At 37.5% G+C, this 23356-nt stretch overlaps 1 protein-coding gene across 6 annotated transcripts in view; it reads right to left on the bottom strand.

Annotated features, from left to right (window-relative positions):
* The window catches only part of SPOCK3 (SPARC (osteonectin), cwcv and kazal like domains proteoglycan 3), a 370554-nt gene that overhangs the window by 232046 nt on the left and 115152 nt on the right, over nucleotides 1–23356 (bottom strand). For all 6 annotated transcript variants that reach the window (XM_067551781.1, XM_067551785.1, XM_067551779.1 and 3 more), the window contains exon 3: nucleotides 3335–3380. In XM_067551781.1, coding sequence (XP_067407882.1) covers nucleotides 3335–3380 — 46 coding nt within the window. The remainder of the gene's footprint in view (nucleotides 1–3334; nucleotides 3381–23356) is intronic.

Here is a 23356-nt window from a genome sequence, read left to right as displayed (position 1 = left end):
TGAGGTCATTCCTACAACACAGAGATGATGTGGTACAGATTTGTTAGGAAACTTGCACTTTACCTGACTGACTATTATTCCTGGCTCTGTTCACTAATATTATCACCTTTCACTCTCCAGAAAAATAGTAGTAAAGTAGAAGTAGCTATTTAATTGGAAATGTCGGCACAATCGCAAATACGAAGAGTACAGAAAACCCTTCTAGCTAGTTCTTAAGAAAAATATTGCTTCTTTCAACAGGCTCCCTGACCCAATATCAGTAAAAATTCAGATTGGGCATTTACTGCCTAAGTTAATTACCTGACAAAGAATGTAACACGGTTGCCACAGGGAAATTGAAAAGTGATGTATTGGCAGGTACAAATACCCCCTGAATCTATATACAATAGAGAGTTTTGTATTTAAGCAATTTTCTCTTCATTAATCTGGTAAAGCAAGTGTTGGAGCACTGTTAATTATTAAAGTGTCTTACTCAGCTAATGCTGTTTGCTTGTTCTTTCCATTACAAATCATGCAGTATGATATGGATAAAAGGATTATTGTAAGCATGCAACTCACATGCCTCACTCAGGAAGATGCATTTCCCCTTTTAATGTTATTTTTCAATTGAGTAACACATGGTAGTAGGAAGCAGAGATGTGCAGGTACAGCGTTTAAAATACTCACTATCAGCATGCCTGGAAGTCTCATGAACACAGGCTATTTTGGAGTAAGTTGGGAAGCCATTTCCAAAGATGAAAGAAAGAAAACATTTCACAGAAAACTAGCTATCAGTTCTCTGTCATTTTAATGGGATCAAGCTCAAGTGCTCATTTATCATAACTGTGATGTTGTCTCATCAGGAGAGCTGGTCTCACAAGCATGCATGTCTCAAGCCATTTAGTATTTTACAGGTCAAAGCCACCACGTTAAATCCACCCAGAAACCAAGAGGCAGTCAGCACAGATCACAAAGTTCAGACTAAGAAACCCACTTAATAAGCAGGCTGCTGCAAAGCGCACTGACTTCAATCAGGCCAAGATTTTACCCTATATGTATCTGATTTGAACATGTAATACAGTCATCATTAAAGACCTACACAGCTAAAATGGGGCAAGAGGCTCAAGAAACCCCAGGCAAGAATTTAAATTGATGATTATGGGGAGCAAGGAACCAATCAGCAGCCATCTCTCTCTGGCTGCCTAATGGGTGGCACAGTATTCATCAGCAAGGGGCCCCCCTTTCATCCTAAAATTGTCTGGCACCTTGCAGATCCAATCAGCTCTCCCACCTGTTAAAAATCAGATGGCATTGTTTTCCTCAAGTAATTATAAAATAAACCGAACAGTTGTTTTTATCATGGCACTCACTAATGACTTAAGGTATTTCTAATACAAAATCATTTTTGGAGTTTATATTTTAAATCAGATGCTATCATCCTGAGCTGAAACTTGTCACACACAGTCTCAGAGTCTAGAAATGATGTTTGCCCCAACTCATGGTCAAAATTCAGTTTGCCTTGGTAAGTTTACTGTATGTTAAAGCCAGCTTGCTTGCTTTTCTCTCTCTCTCTTTTTTTTTTTTTTTTTTAAGAATTAAAAAATTAAATTTAACAATTAGACAAGAGTATGATCAAATTTCTACTGGGATTTACTCAAAAAATAACTTTGGTAGTTACCATAGCTGTGAAACAATGTATGTCTATTGTGTATATAAATATCACTAATTTTTATTGCATGCACTATGCGTTTTCTCTGTAGAAACACTTTACAATAGTCCCCTCACCTTCTACCTCAATTCTTGTATATAGTTCTCTTCCTCACCTAGATTCCATAGCAATCTTTTCCCACCCCACCTCATAGACTCACACTTTAACGCCAGAAGGGACCATCACGATCATCTAGTCTGACCTCCTGCACATGGAAGATCACAGAACCTCACCCACCCACTCCTGTAATGGACCCATAAACTCTGGTTGAGTTACTGAAGTCCTCAAATCATGATTTAAAGACTAAGTTATAGAGAATCCACCATTTACATTAGTTTAAACCTGCAAGAGACCCATGATGCAGAAGAAGGCGAAAACTTCTCTTTCAAGCTGACCCAGGGGAAAATTCCTTCCTGATACCAAATATGGAGATCAATTAGACACTGAGTATCTGGACAAGACCCACCCCCAGCCAGACACACAGGAAAGAATTCATCTGCCTCTCAACTTCAACTCTCTTAATTACAAAATTATTTTTTAATCACAAAAGCTTCATTTGAAATGAACAAACTCGCACAAATACGCATTATGGAAGAAGTGTTTTTTAAAAAATAAGCTCATCCCCTTATGTTATGTCATCCCTTCCTCTCTAAGTCTCCTCTCTTTCTATCCACCTCTTGTGTTTACCCATTCAGTGCCTCTTCACTGTGAATGTGCTATTGTAGCTACAAGGAAAGAAGTCCAGGTCTCTGAGGCGCTCTGTGCTAGCGTTCAAAATCAAAGTTATAGTCAGTCTCACTCTCCTACTTTGTGCTTTGGAGCAAAACAAGAACTGGATTAGATCGACAGGGAATATGCAGTTGTCTAGTGTCTGGTTTCATAGAGGAAGTTTAAGGGGTGGAAGATGTCTAATGGTAGACTGCTCTCTTTGCTGTATCTCACTCAAATTATTTAAAACTGTAGTCACTGTACTAAAGCATTCCTCACAACTCCTCTCCATCCATACCACCCTTATCCTCTCTAATAACTGTTCTTGCAAACTAAAAAAGGGACTCCCCTACAAAGTCTTTCTATACTACAGTTTACTGGACAAGCTGGCTCCCTCCCTTGCGGCCCCAGGACCGGTGGAGCTGGTTCCCCTGCCCCAGCCCCAGAGGAATTCTGTGCCCCCACCAATTGGAGGGACCCATACCTCTACATGCGCACTCTTGCGCATGCCCTGTCTTATAATTCAGCCAAATCTGAATGGATTTTCACAAGAACAGCAAATGCATCTAGTTAGCCTCAAGCCCATCCTTCTTCCAATTTCCTTCTGCAAATCATAGCAAAGTTTGACCTCTTTAAAAGTTATAATTTTAAAAAAAGAAGGACCCTTCAAAGATTTTTATAATGTGAAATGTTAAACAACCTTAATATATAGGTTATTACTGCCCTTCCCTTCTCTTCCCTCAAAATAGTTGGTTACAATAATTGTGGATATAATGATTTCAACGTTACCTTTCCAGTTGCAGACCTATTTTAAATCTACCATAGTAACAGAAAAAAGGCTTCACAAATTCATAGAGATTTATATTTATTATTTTTAAAGGAATATGATTGTACATTTTAAAATAATGTAGCATAGTTTTAAATGGGATAATTTCTTACCTTGATCAAATGGTTTACCCGGACTCCATGTGCGGAAATAATCATCCTGGAAGGGGAAAAACAGCCTACATTTAACATGACATAAGAAATCAATGCAAACATACAAAAACTCAAAGGAATACAAAATGCAGAAGATGTATATACAAACCTCTACTTCCTGCAAGGGGCAAGCAATAAAAAACAAACAAGAAAAAAGTTATAGTTATCAAAACAGAACACACTACTTGCTTGGAATAGAAAGCAAGCATGCAACAGAATTCACATACCATTTCAAGCATTAAGTAAAAGAAGTATTTATACTATGTTGATTATTATTATTAAAAACAAGCAAACATAACACCTATGTGCAGTTTTACTGCTGCTTATTATAAAATGTTACAATAATTTTCATGTGTACCTAAAATATTTTTCTATAATGTTAACGAGCATATTCAATAAAATAAACCAGAATACATTAGCTTTTAACAAGTTAATTATTAATGCAAGTTCTCAAGTTAAGATGACTAGAAAAGTAGTCTATAAAATAAACATCTAAGAATTAAATATGAGTTGTACTTAGAGATTTGTCTCCAACATATAGTTAATCAACTATGTAGAGAATATACCACTAAATTATTCTATCACTCAATTTCAATTTATTGACAAATAATCCTAATCATTAAAGATTGACTCCTGATTAAATCATATTCTTTATTAGACTATGTGCATGACAGTAAAAACTAATAATCAAACATCTTTAAGAAGGACTAAGAAATTTATATATATATATATATATATATATATATATATATATATATATATATATATATATATATATATCTTACTTTTTTGATGCACCCACTGACTTTAGAAATACAAGATGAAGATTGGGAAGACTGACAATATCAGAAGTATATTCAACTCTACTTTATGCCTTTTCTAGAATAATCCCTTAAAAAGATTTTACTGGATATCAGAACATCTACATAAAGATAGATTAACTAATCATAGTAAATATTCAACAAGTTGCCAACCAGCAGTTCTAATCTACTTTTTTTAAAACCACAAATACAAAAAACTCGGAACAATAAATGGCCAGCTCTTTCCACAACACTAAAAATAAAGATATGCCCTTCTCCAAAAGTTTTTATGCCAAGATTTTCTAGTAAACACCAAGTAATGGGTACTGAAATCTCAATTAGAGGCAAAATGTACTCTACAAAAACCTAATACAACTGTCCATACATTCATGATAGGTTAAATAATTATCAAACACAGCTTTAATGGAGAAAATATCTTTGCATAGGTGAGGAAATGGAGGGGAAAAACACTAGAATTTGGTTTCGCACAAATGCAAATGTGTGTTTGTAGTAGAAGATGTCTTTAATGCCTGTGGTTGTTAATAACATTTATTTTTATAATACATTTGTAACGCATACACTAAATTCATAATCCTATGCTGAGCCACACCTCAGGAAAAAAAAAAAAAAAAAAAAGCTGGACCTAAATGTGGGAAGCACTCTTTTACCCTAATGTTGATCATTGCGACTGTCTCTGCATTGAAGTTTACTTCTCTATGCCTGCCTTTGTTCTATTCTTGAAAAAAAAAAAAAAAAAAAAAAAGACAATATACAAAACAATGTTATAAAAGTTTAAGAAAACTGAACAGAAATGATTAATGATGGTTGTTTTTCTGGTTCTTATCAAAGTGTGGATTCTCTATTTTCTGTCTATATACTTTTGTTGATTGTATAAAATGAAGGAGTATTCATATGTAATGATGCTCAATGAATCAGATGAATAGAGGAATATGTATAACAAAAACTTTAAGTGCATCATTTCTGTGATGAACCTGTAACATAACATACCTGGTGAGACTGAAACTTAGTTCCCTCAAATTTTACACTGAAAACTTGGACCACTATTTATTTGGCACATGGCAATCCGGTCAAGCTAAGCCATAGCATTTTAACAATATTCAAGGCACAAAACCTGTTTGACCAGTTGACCGAGATTCATGGTAATCATCAAAGTCTGTCTGATAATTGTATTGTCCGTTTCTCTAGACCGCAGCCAAGTTGCAACTGGGTATTTACGGGGCATGCATCTTGAATGCATCCATGATGTAATTAGAGTGTCTCTGCATGTATGTTCTGTATCTGTCATTATCACTCCTGTTCTTTCTGGGTGGAATAATGTCTGTATTTGTAAATGAATAGATAAAAGAAATCTAAATAGATTGTTTAAGTAATAAAAACCCATATATAAGTGACCCTTTTAATACCATGAATTTGAAGCTGTTTACCTGTCTTCCTGGTGCCGTGAATAAACCTCTTCAGTATTATTTGTGCTGCCTGATTCTTGGGGAAAGAATCCTTCATGCTTCACAATGCCAAAACACCTCACAAGTAGAAAACTTGTAAAAAATTACTTGTTAGTCAAAATTTTTATTTTTCCTAGACTAAACTATATGTGGTTCCCAACCTACTACAGTATATTCTATTGATATCATATACCTTTATTGGTTTTCCAAACCAATTATGTCACCAAAACGGCCCTTACTTAGACATAAAATCCATTTAAAATGGACATTTTTAAAAAGAAGGCTTATGTAACTCTAAACACAAAATAAAAATGTTAACTGATTATTAGATTAAGATTTTACAGTACTTGCTCAATAAGTAGGAGTTCTACAGTTCAACAAATATTATACTGTTCCTATAGTGTCATCGGTCATCTTTACAACAATTTGACTTGCTAGTCTTTTCAGAAATATTACTTTGATCAAGAAAATTCTACATACTCTAAATTCAATATGCTATTGAAGTCCACAAGAAAATACTAATTTACTAAAGTTCATTATTTCATAACTTTAAAATAGTTTTATACTAACATAATGATCACACAATGTTTATGTTGATAGTGAAGGTTGGGGAAAATTATTTTACAATTCTCCCTAACCACAGTGTCCCCTGATAAACTGTATACGCCAGAAGCAAATGTTTCAGGCTTTTGGATCCCTAAAGGAGGAGGATGTATCTTCATCTAATTTCAATTCTGGTTGCCTTGTTCTTGTCCCTTCATATCCCAAGCACATAGAGATGCACGATAGGGTCAATTCTGAAATTTGTCTTGAGATTGCATTGTCTTTCCATCACCAGACACCCAGAGGATGGGTGTATTCAAAGTGACATTCCCATTATTCTGCTTAAAACTAAAAGTGCCATCTCCACAATTCTTTAAAATCCTACAGACTAAAGATGATATACAATACCCTTATTAACCATACACTTATGGACTTCAGTGGGACTACTAACATGCTTAAGAAGTTAGGGAAGTGCTTAAATACCTTGCTGAATCAGAATCATAGTGATCTGGTGAACCTACAAATTTAAGTTTCATCCTACAGTTAAATACATGTTTTTAGAGGCCAATATATTTTGGGGGATTTCCTAAAATGGCTTATCCTATCTAAAAAGAAATCTATTTATTTAGGTAGTTTGATAATCGGATGGCCTTAACAAGAGAGTCTAAAAAAGGCAAAAAGCAGCTAACCAAATCATTGTAATAAGTAAAGCTATAAAAACAGAATCAGAAGAGTTGTCTTGTCTAATTGGATATTCTGGTTCAAACCATCTGATGTGCACACAGTGGCAACATTAGAACAGACACATGCATGCAATTAAGCGAAACAGCAACTTCTATTCAACTTTGGACACAAGGGAGGGGTGCTACTCATCCGTCACCTATATCTTCTAATAATGGGCATTTAATTGATTCCAGTGCAGATGTTACAGGGCTCTTTAGCATATAACACAACATGAGGCAGGCTACCCCCCAAACACCCAGCTCTCTCCAAGTCCTAGCATCCTCCATCCCTCAAGGGGGACAGAGGTTGCAGCAAGGTAGGGATGTCGGCCAACAAAGGCCACAGGGTATGACCTGTGTTCGTGAAGGACACAAGGTCTGATTCTATTAAATGAGCCCAAGGCCCAACACCAAAATCCCAGGTCTTTTACCTCCAGGAACCGTTCATTTTATTCTCAACCACACTGGAAACCAGACTCAAGTTGACATAAATAAACACCACCAGTCCAGTACCTCAGTTACGTATTCCTACTCAGCCCACTGTGGCTTGAAGGTGCTGCAAGACGAGTAAAAAAACCTCCCTGGTTCTCTGCTAATAGGCCCATGTGAGAAAATATTCCTTCCTGACCCTAAAACAGGCAATCAGCTAGACTGGCAGCATCTGTCAGGCCAGATTCCCATTCTGAGTAAGGGGGGTTAGAATGGACTGTTGGAACAAAGCCAAAAGAGGTTCTACATAGCACCTGCACTGGGCTAACCCCTGTGAGCTGAGGAATGCTGGCCAATCAGCACCCCCTCCCCCAGCTGGCCAATCGATGTCAAAGACTCCCAGGGGAGGAGCTACCTACTGTCCTTTGGCAAGCATCTCCCTCCCTTACTGTCCCCCTTTCACTGCCAGCCCCATCAATCTTCCAGTTGATGTGGACGGGTGGCATTTTTGTTGCTCTCTTGACTTTTCCAGCTGCAACTACTTACTGACAGGATAAGCATTCAAAGAATTTATCTGACATACTTTTCAACTTATATAAAATCAACAGTTAAATTTTGACTAATTCACTCCTCCTGTTCCATTCTTAAAAGGAAATTTTGCTCTCATAAACATCAAAATACAGTAAAAGAGGACAAAGCCCATTGTAAAGATGGTATTTATTAACAACCCTTTCAGTTGATGTAACAAGCATGAAACACGTCCGAAAAATACTATTAAAAGTGCTATTCAGCTCAAATCATTTGCAGTAGAATCTTGACAGGAAATGTAAGAATTTCCTGGAGGAACACCCTCTTTCTTTTCAATCTACTTGACAAGCACGCAATCACTAAAAAAAACAACCCTGGGCATAATGCAATCCTTTGAGGGAGGGTCAGATTGTCTGACATGAAAGGTCCGAGAATGAAAATTAACAGGTAAGATGGAAAGGACTGAAAGAGGGAAAATTCTATGTGACAGCCTTCATAGTGGGTGTAGAAAGCAGTAAATCATCCCTACGGAGGGGTGGGAGGATTCAATTCATCCATGCTGAATTGAAAGAGAATTTAAGATTACTGGGGCACCCTGTTCCATAGCACGCTTCTACCAAATGCTGGTGAGAAGGGGTGACGATATCAACTCCATAACGTTTGAGAAAGTGTGGATGGAAGATCCTATGGTAGCCTTAAAGCCCTCCTCATGAGATGTGTGTCATCTCTTTTTCCACAAACATCACTGCTCTTTTCAGAGAACACAGCAGTCTTTGAATGCCTCTGCAATATACACACCTATATTCCTCTGTAGGCTCTGTTCACATCCAACTTACGCATATCTACTTCCTTATGATGCTTAGATTCAACCAGAACAGCCACAATACCCATTCCTGTTATATAAGGAAGGAGGTGGTGACCCCAGGGATGGAGACCTGGTTAGTTCCCTTCAACTACCATGTTTGATAGAATATGTGCCATGTTTGATAGAACATGTAATGGAAATCTCATGGAGATCACGCCACATTTCCAGACTCCCATGGATAAGGAAGTTTCAAGTAGACGAGATACTTGCAGCAAGACGAGGAAGAGACATACCAACTGTGAAGCTGAAAGTTGCCTCCTTCCCCATCACTGAGGTTTTAAAGAACAGGTTGGTCAAACACCTGCCAGGGATGGTCTTACTTAGACCCACCTCACAGGGGCCAGAATTGATAACCTTTCAATGTCCTTTCCAGCCCTACATTTCTATGATTACAGTATAATTAAGAGTTCAGCAAAAATATGCACAGATGTAGAAATATAAGAGAGGAAAGGATATAACCAGATTCAAAAAGGAAGATCACATGGGTATTAAGGAAAAATGGGCTTATATCATATTAAACAGATGTAGCCTATGTTTAACAATAAATTTGTAAGTGGACCAATCATGAAAATATACATCTATATATTGGACAAAGACCTGACCTCACTTATTCATATCTTTGTCATCTCTCGGCTGGATTACAACCATGCATTATACATGGGTGTGAAGCCTTCAGTATTTAGGAAACTCCAAGTAATCCAGAATGTTGCAGCATATCTCCTCAGAAATGCAGGCTAACACAAACACATACAACCTGCCAACTGCAATGGCTTCCCATGGAATTCTGAATCAAGTTCAAGGCCTCAGTCCTTATTTGCAAAGTGCCCATGATATGGGCCCAGGATATCTAAAAGACCAACTAAAGCTCTGGGAGGAAGACCATGATCAACAACTACACTCTTCTGGTGCAATGGATTTCTCAACAATAAGAGTTAAGTTTGTCTGTGCATGAGACAGACCTTTCTCTGTGGGTAATCTGAGACTGTGTAATGAACTCCCCCAAAAACTAAGGACCATCACACCACCACAAACTACAACACCTTCCACTCCACATGCAGGGTGCATTTCTTTGACCTTACCTTCTCCAATATAAACAAAGAGCAACAGGTGTATTTATATTTAATAAACACCCTACCAGAATATGGTACTACACTCCACTCTTCTCCTTCAAGGACAGGGATGAGAGAACAAAACAACATGTACCAGATGTGTAGTGACATTAGTGGAAGGCACTCGGACACTACAGAGATGATGAGCACAGTATAAAAACCTATACTGAATAGAACAGAATTTAAGACGACAAAAGTTGGAATAGTTTAGTAATTGTCTATTTCCAAATAGAGCTAAGGAAAAGGAAAGCATAATATTTCCAATTTTCATTAAAGAAATACTTCCTTCATAAACTAAGTAGATATTTCCTCCATTCATGGAGAGCTAAAGCGTAAGGATGGAAAATATTTAGAAAAATGATTAAAAATGGAATATGCACCAAAGGTCAATGTACTCATGAACCAGTGCTGTAAGATATTCAGATACCAATATACAACTAGAAAATGAGAGGTGACATTTTTGGTTAAATATCTGACATATTCATACAGTAAGCAAACAATTAATTGATTCACAGATGGAACTTAAGTTACTGAGGGTTTCTCCTCCAGAGTTAGTTGCTTAATATATTGCAAAGAACTAAGCACCAAGTTAATTACATTTTTGACATTTTCTTGCTTTCAGTGATCTCATTTCAGGTATCTGGCATAAGAATTATAAGAAAATCGCTAGTGACTTTGTTTCTGTGTAGGGCTTAGATAAAGGAATGTCTAATTTCACAACATTCAAGAAAAACAAATATTGTATTGGAAAGTCATGAGACTCCACAGAAAAATTAGCACATATCTGGGACAGCCTCATTTTCAGCAGCATTGCAGAGTTAGTTATATTATTTGCTAAACTCTAACTACCAAGACACAAACCAGATCTTCCTCATCAGGAAACTGATAGGTCATTTGACATGCTTACATCAGCTCATGACCATCAATTTTTCCCAATCATGTAGGCAGAGAGAGCTTTATGTTCTCCCTTTTACATGGTCTCCAAGAGTTAAGAAATGTATAATGAACTGAATTAGATAAATGAATATTAGATATTTAATACTGTTATAAGAAAATTAAAAAATTCTGCTTTCTGTGCGTGTCTTGTTGTCACCGCTTTCAAAACTGTAAGAAGTCAAAGTTGGTTTGTGTCTTATTTACAGTGGATTCTTGATCTCTGTAGAGAACAGTATGAAGAAAACCAGGCAAACATGATTTACTTGCCAGGTGCACACTTCCCTAGTAAAACACAGTGAGAGGATGGTTATTGACTAAACAGAACTAGCCAACCAATGACTCCGACACCACAAGCAGCGGCTAAGTAAGAACATGGCAAGTGTTGTAAGGAACACTGGAATGCATGAAAACAATGAACATGGCTACCCCTCTGTAACTAATGAAAAGACGGACTAAGTAAGGAGGAGAATAGTAATGGTTTAAAAAAAAAAAAAAGATAAATAAGGAAGTACCAATTCAAGTTTTAGCAGGATAAGTAAAAATATATCAGTTACAACAATTGTGAGTTAGTGTGTCTGAAAATATATTTAGAACAGAATGTTTATTAATGAGATAATTAAAACTATCTGTGCATGTGTGATGTTATGAGACAAGGCATAAAGGATGTGAGTTTAACAAAGTGGGGTAGAGCAACACAGGACTTACACGAGGTCAAACCAGCATGGAACTGATGACAACAGCCTACCTGTCCCCAGGACTGGATAATTGATAATTATGATATCTTGCTCTCTCTTATACTTTATGCCTAAATAAGGTCTTCCTTATTAAAGCTTTAAACTAGTCAAGCTTAGTAACTGGCATGGATTCTGCTTTTCAACCAACACCAAGGGAGCAAAGTGAAAATCCCAGCAACTCCAACACCTTCAGTGAACAGAGAGTGAAGCTTCTGATGTTTAGCAGCCTTTCAGATCTCCAGCAGAGGAAGGGAGAGAAGATAAATTACCACAGAAAGGAGAGCAGTGATATTTGCAGTCAGGAGGTCCAATTATAAGAACTCATCCAATAAAAATATTGGACTATTTGCCCATGCCTAATGTGCAATATCTTTGCACAAGAAATTGATGAAAGATACAGATGTTTATGAGCAGATTGTTGTTCATTAATAAGGAATATACTTTGACTTTTGCCATAGATACATATGGTAAATATTGGCCACTGCATATCACTTGCAGATAATTTGCAGACATGTTCAATAATGCAGAACAATTTAAATACATCACAGAACTTCGCAAAACCTTATGCATAGAACACTGACTCAAAAGAGTTCTCAGAAGAAAGCAATCATCATAGTCTATTGTTGGAAAAGTAAAACAGAGCATTTTGTAGCACAAACTGATTACCTACCATCTTTCCCTCATAAGGAAAAACAGCTAATAAAACACAAGGTGAACTACTGTACTTTATGGACCATAACATGAACAATTAAAGCTTTGCTATTGTTATTAGTATGTGAGAGTATGTGTGTGAGGGCACACAATCTAATGCTCATGAATGAATGGTGCTAGATACAAGCTTGACAGAGAAAAGTTGTATCTTTTTTGTAGACAGAACACCACAATGAATTATAGTGCAACGTAGCCTGTTGTGAACTTTACCAAGATAGATGTTGATGAATTATAGTCACTACCTACCTGAGTTGGATTTGAATAGTTGACCTACTGTATAAAGATTCCACATCCTATTAACCTTTCCCTAAATTATGTAGTTTCCAATTACTGAGGACTTGTACCCTTGGTATCCTATAGCAGTGGTTCTCAACCAGGGGTACACGTACCCCTTGGGGTACGCAGAGGTCTTCCAGAGGGTACATCAACTCATCTAGATATTTGCCTAGTTTTACAACAGGCAACATAAAAATCACTAGCAAAGTCAGTACAAACTAAAATTTCATACGGACAATGACATGTTTATATTGCTCTATATACTATACACTGAAATGTAAGAATATTTATATTCCAGTTAATTTATTTTATAATGATATGGTAAAAATGAGAAAATAAGCAATTTTTCAGTAATAGTGTGCTGTGTCACTTTTGTATTTCTATGTCTGATTGTATAAGGAAGTAGTTTTTAAGTGAGGTGAAACCTGGGGGGTATGCAAGACAAATCAGACTCCTGAAAGAGGTATAGCAGTCTGAAAAAATTGAGAGCCACTGTCCTATAGGACTGTAGCCTTTATATATTTTGTTTTTTAAAAAGTATAATTTTTTTAAACAAAATATATTGAGGCTGCAGCCCTAATACTGCTTAGGGTAGTTTAATGCTTTGTATTTCTTAACTGTCCTCAAAAATAAATAGCTAGAATAGTACCACAGGAACCATCAGTAGGTCTTCAGGGAATCACATCTTATGTTGCCAGTCTTGCAGGTGTAATAATAAAAAAAAACCCAGATCCCCTAGCTGATGTTGCAGTGCCCCTTGTTTGGGTGTTTTATTACTACTACTGCAACTACAACTCTTCAGATCCCAGCTTCACAATGTTGCCCACAGATGCAAATTTTCACAAGCTTTTTCCTTTGAAAATTTTTACATCTTTCTTTTATATCCACGTAACTTTACAAACCAAAAACACAGCGCGTCCCCAGCTCTAGTTTATACTTAAGAAATCTAAAAATCTGGTGCCTCCACATCTTTTACTGCAGGACACTGCACATTCCTAGATGATTGGGCAAAGGTCACATTCTTGCTTGTCATATGCCAGAATGAGTAAATTCTATTTTGGTACCCCAAATGTTGGAATACTTTTGCAAAAGATTACTGAACCGTTAGTTTCTCTGAAAGTATATGGGGGATAGGAAGTGATGTCTAGGGGATGAGAGAAATGAGAGCCCATACTTAAGATTCTCTCTTCAATAGTTAGTGCTATTTGTTCTTCATTGTACCTTCCATGCCCCCCCCCCCCCCCGTTCTCCATTTGGCTTTGTTTTTCTTACTGAGATCATGCATGCTATTTCCAGGTTGACAAATAGAGAGCTCTCTGAAGGATATTTCAGCATATTCATATTCAAGGCATTCATATTAAGGGCACTCAAGATGGCAGTGAACCAAAACTTTCTGGAAACCTGTCCCCAAGCGGTCTTGCACAAGCACCACCTAATAGCACTAAATACTATGGGCCTGTGGCTATAAAAAGAACTGAGAGCCGTGGCCACCTCAGTTCCTTAGTCCTGAATTTCACAGCACTGAGATGAATAGGAAACTATGAGGAAGAGGAAAAGGCAGAATGGTAATAGGCAGAGGCAAATTTTGAAAAAAAAAAAAAAAGAAAGGAGGAGGTTGAGAAACACAGAATGTGCAGTAGGTGCATCAGAATAGTTGGTGCTAAAAACAGTGATTCCTGTGAACAGTGCCACATTTCCTTTCCTTTTACTGCCTCTCTTTCAGCAATGAAAAGCTCACTTGCTTACTCTTCTCCTTTCACGTGTGTGGGACAAGGAGGAAACTGCCCAGAGGAAGACCCACAGAGTCAGCACAGACAAGAGCAAGAGATGTCAGATTCCACAACAATTTGTCAGATACTACTGCCATCATGACATTAATGCCTAAAAGCTGTGGATGGATGTCTAAATCAAGGAATAATTCTGAGCAGGAAACACACTTAAAATCCCTTTTTTTAAAAAAATCATCCATTGTCGACACCAACTCAAGAAGTACATTGCAAATCAACTAATTTCAAAATTTCAAGAATTCACATCAAAAGGCAAATATACTACAAAGAAAAAACCCTGTAACACCAAAAATATTAAAATTTTAACTATATACTAACTTTGATCAAGTTCATGTCTAATGCAGTAACAGGAGCAGCAGATGGCCAGAAAGAAACTGAAACTGATAGAAGAGAGTTGAGAATATAGCCTTGGGCCACAATACTTTGGTGCTGTTTGGTGGTGCTCATATGAACCTCAGCTGGAATAAACTTCCAAAAGTTTTCCAGATCATTGCAGTGCAACCACTTTGCTCTCATTGGAGGTTCTCCAAAGGAGAAAGAATTATTGCAATGTAAGTGTCATGGAGTGCAGCCTTGTCGCGGTGGAGAGGCTTGCATGGGCTAAAGACCCTTAGAGCTATACCATCCAGAGCTTTCATGCTCTTGGTATGGTCACCCTTGATGAGGCCAGGTTCATGGATTAAACACGGTCCAAACACCACAAAACCCCAACAGCGGATCGAGCGCATAATAAGACCTTTTAGAACTCTGTGGCTATGAAGGCAGATGAGGGCCAGAGCAGGAGGAAGGCCACTGGTTATCTTAGATCTCCTTGCCACTGAGTCTGGGGCTTCCTCCTGTCAAGCTTCATGTGGTTACCGCCTGTGCACCGGTTTCCCCACGTTTAAAGATTTCATGAGCAGGCCTCTGACAAAGGACTTACCTCCACAAAGTCCTGCAGCGATGGTCGAATAGTGGTGAAGACAAGAGCAGTGATCTCTGGAGCCTTCAAGTCACAAATTTGCATGCAGGTGGCATCTGTCTGATGGTCATCTTGTGCTTGGATGAGACGGAAGTGCATTTTAACAACAGCGCTGTGACTGAACAGGCCTTATTAAGATTCTCTCAGCTCACCCCAAAGGAGAAGTGGGTTAGAAAAAGTTAAAAATAAGAGATAAAAGAATGAATTTTGCCACTTGGAATATCTGCACCCTCATGAATTCTCAGAAGAGATAATGGCCAGAAAGAACTGCTGCCATAATTGCCAGAGAATTAGCAAGTCTCAACATTAGCATTGTGCCATCAAAAATAAGATTGCCAGTCAGCTACTGGAGTTTCCTGTGGGGATCAATGAGCATCTCGAGTATTTGTCTCAAGCTCAGCACCAACCAGCATGGCAGTCATCAGCACATAAACACCAACACTCTATGATGAGGAAGACAACAAGTAGCAATTTACAGCACTCTCAATGCAGTCCTCACAGCCACACCTAAGGAAGACAAACTCATCCTAAGAGATTTCAGTGCCAGAGTTGGACAGGATTCCCAACTCTGGAGTAGCATAATAGGCAAAGAAGGGGTGGAAAATGTAAACAGTGGTATTCTCCTCCTTAGCAAATGTGCGGATCATGATCGGATCATCTTCAGGCAGAGCAACAAATTTAAAACGACCTAGAAACATCCTTGGCCAAAACACTGGCACCCCCTCGACTATGTAAAAGTCAGAGCCCGAGATCATACAGACATCCATATAACACGAGCCATGAGAGGTACAGGCCATCAATTAGTAAGATCAATCATGTATCTGCAGCTCACTCCACCACACCACAAACAACCAAAGACTAAGCAAAAGCGTTACAATGTCAAAGCATTTCAAGACCAAGCCAATTGCGAGTCTTTCCAACAATACCTGTCTGAGAAACTTTCTAACTTGCCTGAAAACATCACTGACATACAAGAGGATTGGGATCCATTTAAAAATACCATTCACAGTGCATATGATGAAACCATAGGATATTCCACTCACCGGTACAAAGACTGGTTTGATGAAAACAATAAGGAAATCCTGGCATTAATTCAACTGAAAAAAAATAATATAACTGGCAAAATGACTTCTCTAACCAATGAAAACATAAGTCCTATCACCTGCTCAAAACCAAACTCCAAAGGAGGTTATGTGACACCAAAAACAAGTGGTGACGAGAAAAGGTCTGTAAGATCCAGGGTTTTGTAGACCAGAATGATGACATGAGAAGCTTCTTTCAAGCAATAAAAACTATATATGAGCCAAGTTCAAATGTCCAACCCCCTTACATCCTCAGTATGGCTCCACCCTCCTTAAGGACATTGCAACCATTAAACACAGGAAGGAGCATTTTGAGAGCCTACTAAACTGCAAAACCATGGTCTCTGAAGACACCATTGAGTTTATTCCACAGTGTTCAGCAATGGAACACACCTTACTGATCCTCCATCTTTTGAGGAAGTCTGACATGCCATCACCCAAACAAAAACAAAAAAAAATCACAAGGCACCTGGCCCAGATGTCATCCCAGCTGAGATTTTTCAAGCTGGGGAACAATGCTCCAGAACAAATGCCACCAACTCCTTGACAAAATCTGGACCTGTGAAGAAATTCCACCTGACCTTAAGAGTACCAACATTGTTACAATATTCAAGAAAGAGTACAAATTTTTGTGAGAGCGCTACAGAGATATATCCATCCTTTACATCACAGGGAAGATACTTGCTGGATTCTAATAAATGGCAACCTCCCCCCTTACTGAGGAATTTCTCCCCAAATCAGTGTGTGGCTTTAGGCCATCTTGAGATACAACCAACATGATCTTCATGGCGTGACAGATTCAGGAGAAGTGCAAAGAACAACACCAGGAACTGTTCATTGCATTCATCAACCGAAGGAAGGCCTTTGACTCTATCAATCACAATGCCTATGGAAGATGCTGTGTAGGCTTGGCTGCCCATAGAAATTCATTTCCATCATTAGAATACTGATGGGATGACTGCTACCATTCTGTGCAACAGCTCAGAGACTGAACAATTCATCATTCACATTGGTGTCAAGCAGAGCGGTGTCATTGCTCCAATTCTCTTTTCCATTTACTTTGCTGTGATCCTGATTCTCATCCATGACCACCTTCCTGATGGAATCGGGATGGCCAACTCTTTGACATCTTCCAAACAATACTTAAGATTACGAGAATTGGCATCACTGATCTTCAATATGCAGATGATTGCATCATCCTCGCACAGAGAGGCTGACCTGCAAAGCACCCTAAATCTTTTTGCAGATGCCTAACACAAGGGGAAGCCAGTACATGGGACTGAAAGTACTGTCCTTGCGTCCAGAATAGGACTGTAGAGATTCAGACAAGAAGAACAGACTGACCGACTCACGGATCTGAGCAGACGGTGTAAAAATGTATCTGACCAAAAGGGGGTGCTGGCGCACTAGGGCACTGCCCACAGTCAGCAAAATAGCAGAGTCATATTTCACCACTTTCCCCATCTCAGTTAAGCAATGAGTGCATAGTATACTTGAAACATTAAGTGCAGTTCTAGAAATACTACCTGCTCAAGGAACAGTGATTCCAGTTCTAGAGATTGTAGATTCCGGTTCTAGTACAATACAGTATACTATTGATATAGATAAAATCTTTAAAATCAGAATGAACCTTCTCAAGTGCACCTACTATAATAAAATCCCCTTTATACAAGTACCAGTTCCTTCAGAATAGAGCTATACAGTTTTACTATGTCAAAAATCAGAAGTTTCTGCTGATAAAATACTGCTGTAATTATAAGAGGCACAAACCGACAATAAATTATCATCATGCTGAAGTGTATAGGTATCTATATTACAGGTATTGTATGTCCAATAGAAATACAGTAGTGAACTAAAATCAAAGAGCTAGCATACAAATCAATATCTAAAACAAAAAAATTCTGACACATTCAGTTCCACAATTAAAATAAAAAGAAGCCTCAACCTATTCATTATTATCTCTGCTCCCCTCCACCACCACTGATCTAAATATTTACTAATTCACAGTGTAATTAATGTTAGTCTTTTACCCAATCGGTCGTGCAAACTACAGGATAGTAGTTGGGTAACAGATTATATAATAGGAAAAATGCTTTCCCTTTCTAGACTAACATTTTTATTGTATATCACTATGGGTATAACTGTTTTCCAAAACACAATTTATCTTACCTTGACGATCCACGCCCTACATAAGGACTAATCTTAAATAAAATGTTTTCACATATAAAATATTTTCATCTGTAAACTTTTACTTTAACTAAGGCAGTATTGATACATCTCTGACCCCTTTTTAACAAATCCTGTTAAAGTAAATAAATATAAAAAGTTTAAAGTTAAATTGCAACTGTTTAAAAAGTAATATATCACATGGTAGTTTGAACACATATTAAATGTAAATTTTAACCAGATCATCACAATGCAGTATGTGACAGCAAAACAAAAATAATTATTGTTGAAATTATAAGGCAACTTTTGTACTAAAATTTCAACTGTAACATTGGTATAAATCTCAGATTCAGACAAAGGAGAAAAAAATGCTGCATTTGAATTTTGGAAGATGACACTATACTTTGCTATATTTCTATGCCAAATGGGCTACTTTTCATAGCTCTTAAAAAGTATTACCAACTTTTTAAACCTTCTTCAAAATTCTTTTGTCAGCACCTATTCATGAGGAGCTACCTGAATCTTTGATGGAACCTCACTTGTATTCCCTGCTGTGGTTTTTTTTTTTTTTGGAACATCTATGGATTTAATTATCTGAAATAAACGGTTTCTCATGACAAGAAAAACTGCTCTTTGGTTTCATTCAGTATCTGAAAAATATTGTAGCATGATCTAACATGAAAAAAAAAATCTATCAGTCTAAACAAATGGATGTAATAATATCCATGGAATATAGTGAAAGGGGTCATTTCCTTAGTTTAACCAGTGATGAGTTCCCCAGAATGTGGGAAAGAATAAAATCAAAAGAAAATCAGTTTATCCAGATTTGGAATATTGCCAGTCAATTGAATCCTGTCAGTAATTCACAATGTAGTTAATTACAGTCCAGAGGAAAACAAATTTAAACCATGTACTTCTACAGGAATGAAGGAGAACATTATGGTATTTGCAAATAGTGGAGTAGCATGGGAGCAGCACTCAAGGGCCACAATCAAGATCAGAACACCACTGTGCTAGCAACTCTCCAGACATATAAGACAGCACAGCTCCTGCCCCATATGGTTTACAATCTATTATAAAACACAATGAACAAGTATGATAAATAATAGGAAGGAATGGGAAGAAAAGAGGAGGTTAACAGTAATACATTTGTGAAGCTACATAGGCTACCTATGTGCTCATTTGAAAGTACTGCTTTGAAAAATGGTTTTTGTGCTTTTATTCCTCTGACTTAGCCATAATTAGTTGGATTGTTTCAGGAAGGCATCACACCAGAAGACAGTTTTCTTCTTCAGAGAAGAGAGTAATGGTCTTACAAACTAGTTCAAGGAAAGTGTTCCATGAACAAAGCACAGCATGGAAAAAGAAGTGGACAGATGACAAAGCTTGACATCACTGGCAGAAAGGAGGGCGATGTGATGAGAGGCATGAGTGGATAAGCAGCAGCAGCATTACAAAGGGACTTGATGAGAAAGCTACACCTGATACATTGAAAATAAGGGAGTTTCTAAGATAGCAGAGGATGATATGATCTGATCAACAGGCCAAAAAGATCATCTTGGTAGCTGCATTTTATGTGAACTACAATAGGGCAGTCTGAGCATTTACCCCCTCCTCTTTTTTTAAATGGTTTAGGAAGTTGTTTATAGCAATATGTATCCTTTACTTCACAAGTACATTACACTATGCTTCAAATTAGAGATGACTAACTTGGAGAAGGACTGAGAACAAATGTTTAATTGTATTACTGTAGACAGCAATAACCACAATGTGGAGCAGTAGTCATGCGACTACTTACATACATAAAGGTAAGCAAGCACATGCGTATTTGCATGATCAGGGCCTAAATTGCACCCATATAAATTTCCTATGTACCCATTCTGCATTTGGACATACAGAGTAGGTAATATGCATAATTGCATTTGTGTGTCCATAAATGCAGTTTCCAGTTTAAATAATTTTACAGATTTTGCCTTTTTACACTTGTCTTGCATAAAATCATATCCTTCCTTTACAAAGTGCACATTCTTAATCAATCAGTCTGGTAGAATCACTTTTCAGGCCCACTATCAATTTTTGTAGGTTGTTATATTATAGATCACTACAAGGAAGACGATGGAGGTGGGATGAGGTCAAGGGTTGATTTGTTTACCATTAAATCAAATAGGTTTTCTCTTTTTTTTTTTTTTTTTTTTTAAATGTAAACAGAAATGTTACAAAAATTCTTAGCTTTGTCATCTGTAGATGTACTTTAGTCACTTCTCACCCAATAGGATACAACTACCAATTGGGTTATGTTGGTTCAGATCTCACCAGCTGAGGGAGAGAGGGGAGAAATATGGCAGAGTCCCTCAGATACTGGTGTCCAGCAGAAAACAGAACAGCAGAGAAAGAGAAACTAGCTCCCTTCCCCTTGACATGCTACTCTGATTCGATCCCAAAACCCAGTCACAATGGAATGACTCTTCCTATCCCAGACAGCTCAGCAAACAGCTCTGGGGCAGGAGCAGCAGAGAGTCTAGAGGCTGTGGAGCCAGCTTTATATCCTCTTGATGCAATGCTGCCCCAGATAGGAGTACTTTGGGATCACAAAACACAGTGGGAAAGATTGTATCATGGATTTAATTTTTTTGAGTTGAAGACCACCCCCAAAAATTGAGATCCAGTGATGTTCTCTACGGGAAGGATTAGGATAGGTAAATAACGTGCTAATGGCAATTTTTAATTGTTCAAACAGCAGTGAAAATCACCCATGTAATTGCTGAGGGATTCACAAATCTGTCAAGATTTAAATTCTTTTCCCCTCGGTTTCATTACTTAGTTCTTGTACCACGGAAAGACAAAAATATAACATTAAGCAGATTTCCTCCAAGATAAATTATAATGAGATCAGTGTGATCTACTATGTTATGTGGTTAAACTCACTTCAGAATCATAAGAAAAACGCCTTTACCAAAATCTTACATTTAATCTCATAATATTGTCTTCGTTAACATTCTATGTACTTTTTAATAAAGTAAATCTTACCTAAATACCAGAAGTTGGAATAGTCAATGGAAAGAGGGAAGTTTATATCCTGCCCCTCATACCTCCATTGTGTAAATGTTGTTGTAGTGGTGTTGGTCCCAGGACATTAGAGAGACAAGGTGGGTGAGTTAATACCATTTCACAAAATGAGCACTTCGTATCCAATCTCTCAATCCTCGTCCTCAAAGGAAACCTGCACAACATTTTCAAAAGACAAGCCTGGGAACTAAAATTCATTAACTTTGCTGGACACTGAAAATCATGGCCTAACTAAAAACACTGGATGCATGGCTTATTACAACAATCGGTAACCCATTCATTCTCCACTTTTTTGTATTCTGACTGCAGAGGCATTAACAAGCCACTTCAGTTTGAATGGTCCCTTAGAATATGCATTAACTACTTATGCTGAACAATCTGTACCACCTTGTATTTAGCTACGACATTCTGAGTACCTTTCCCAGACATAAAGAAGAGCTCTATGTAGCTTGAAAGCCTGTCTTTTTAACCAACAGAAATTGAGTCAATAAAAGATATTACCTCACACAATTTGTCTCTCATTTCTCCACAAAGTTTTCACACTAAGTCTGAGATTTTCAAAACATTGGCCAAACTCCACTCCCAGTCTAAGTAAACAGGTTGGGAAACATACCTACCTTTCCATATTCCATTCAGCAAGACTAAATTCAGTAAGTCACTGATGCTCTTAAACCATCAAATCAGAGGGGTCCAATCACTGCTGTTCAGACTTATTAATGCTAAACCACTAAAATACACTAATTCCTCTTTGTACTTTGCCATTACTTACATGGCTTATGCTGGAGGAGCACATAATACTGTATATAACAAAATGGCAAAAATTAATATTAGTGTGGCCTTTTCACTGTTAAGAAATTCTGAATTAAGGTCACCATGAAAACTCTTCCTGATTGAGATAGGATCTTCCTTTATAAAAGGATAGCAATGTAAATCTGACTGGCTATTCAGGGAATACGGGTTCCCACCATCAGTTGTACCACTAACTATTTCGGTATACTTAAAGCAGTAGAACACAACACCGCCAGCCCCCCCAACGCCAGTGTGGCCATAATTATATGGTATAAACATGCTTTACTAGTATAATTTATTCCTGTACAAGAATGGACATAAATTGTACAAGTCCACAAAAAGGCTGTATAACTGTATTAGAGATGTGATCCCCCCCCCCCCCCCCAGTTATCTCAGTATAAAAAATATGTGCAGACCAGGTGTAAGTTATTTGAGAACAAAGAATGCTACTTAATTCCCCCTTTTTTTTTTCTTTTTTTTTTTTTGGCATATTAAAAAGAGCCAAATCAAACCTTAGCAAACTTGTAAAACACTCATGTCAAATATTTCGGCAAAATTTTCCAGTTAAGATGTGTTTTGTACAGAAAAATTGTCATAATTTTAACTATAGCATTATTATAATACATGATTATGGGACTCCTATGTTACAACAGATTTATTATATTCTTGACTTATTTAAATAGCAGTTCACTAAAACATAATAAGAGAATGTTACCATTTTATAGAGAACTTACAAAGAAACTGAGGCACTGAGAGAAACACTGATTTGCCTGAGGTCACACGGGAAGTCTGGCAACACAGAGAATTGAAGCATGGTTTTGCAGTCTCCCAGGTTTCTGCCCTAACCACTGGACCATCTTTTCTAAATATCTTCCATGTACCTTTATTTCACAAATTTTTTGCTAATGCCTTCAGAATGCACTACAGAACTTCACAATCTGTTGAAACCAATATAATCCTTTCATAAAATAATATTTAAGTAAATTATAGGCAGGAAAGAAGGAAAAGTCTTGCAT

This window comes from Emydura macquarii, unplaced genomic scaffold (genome assembly GCF_026122565.2).
Source record: "Emydura macquarii macquarii isolate MOO-44397 ecotype Brisbane River unplaced genomic scaffold, CSIRO-AGI_Emac_v2 contig_1363, whole genome shotgun sequence".
In the NCBI taxonomy this organism is placed as follows: Eukaryota; Metazoa; Chordata; order Testudines; family Chelidae; genus Emydura; species Emydura macquarii.
Note: the sequence above shows the minus strand (reverse complement) of the source record. Positions and strands in the feature narration are given on the sequence as shown.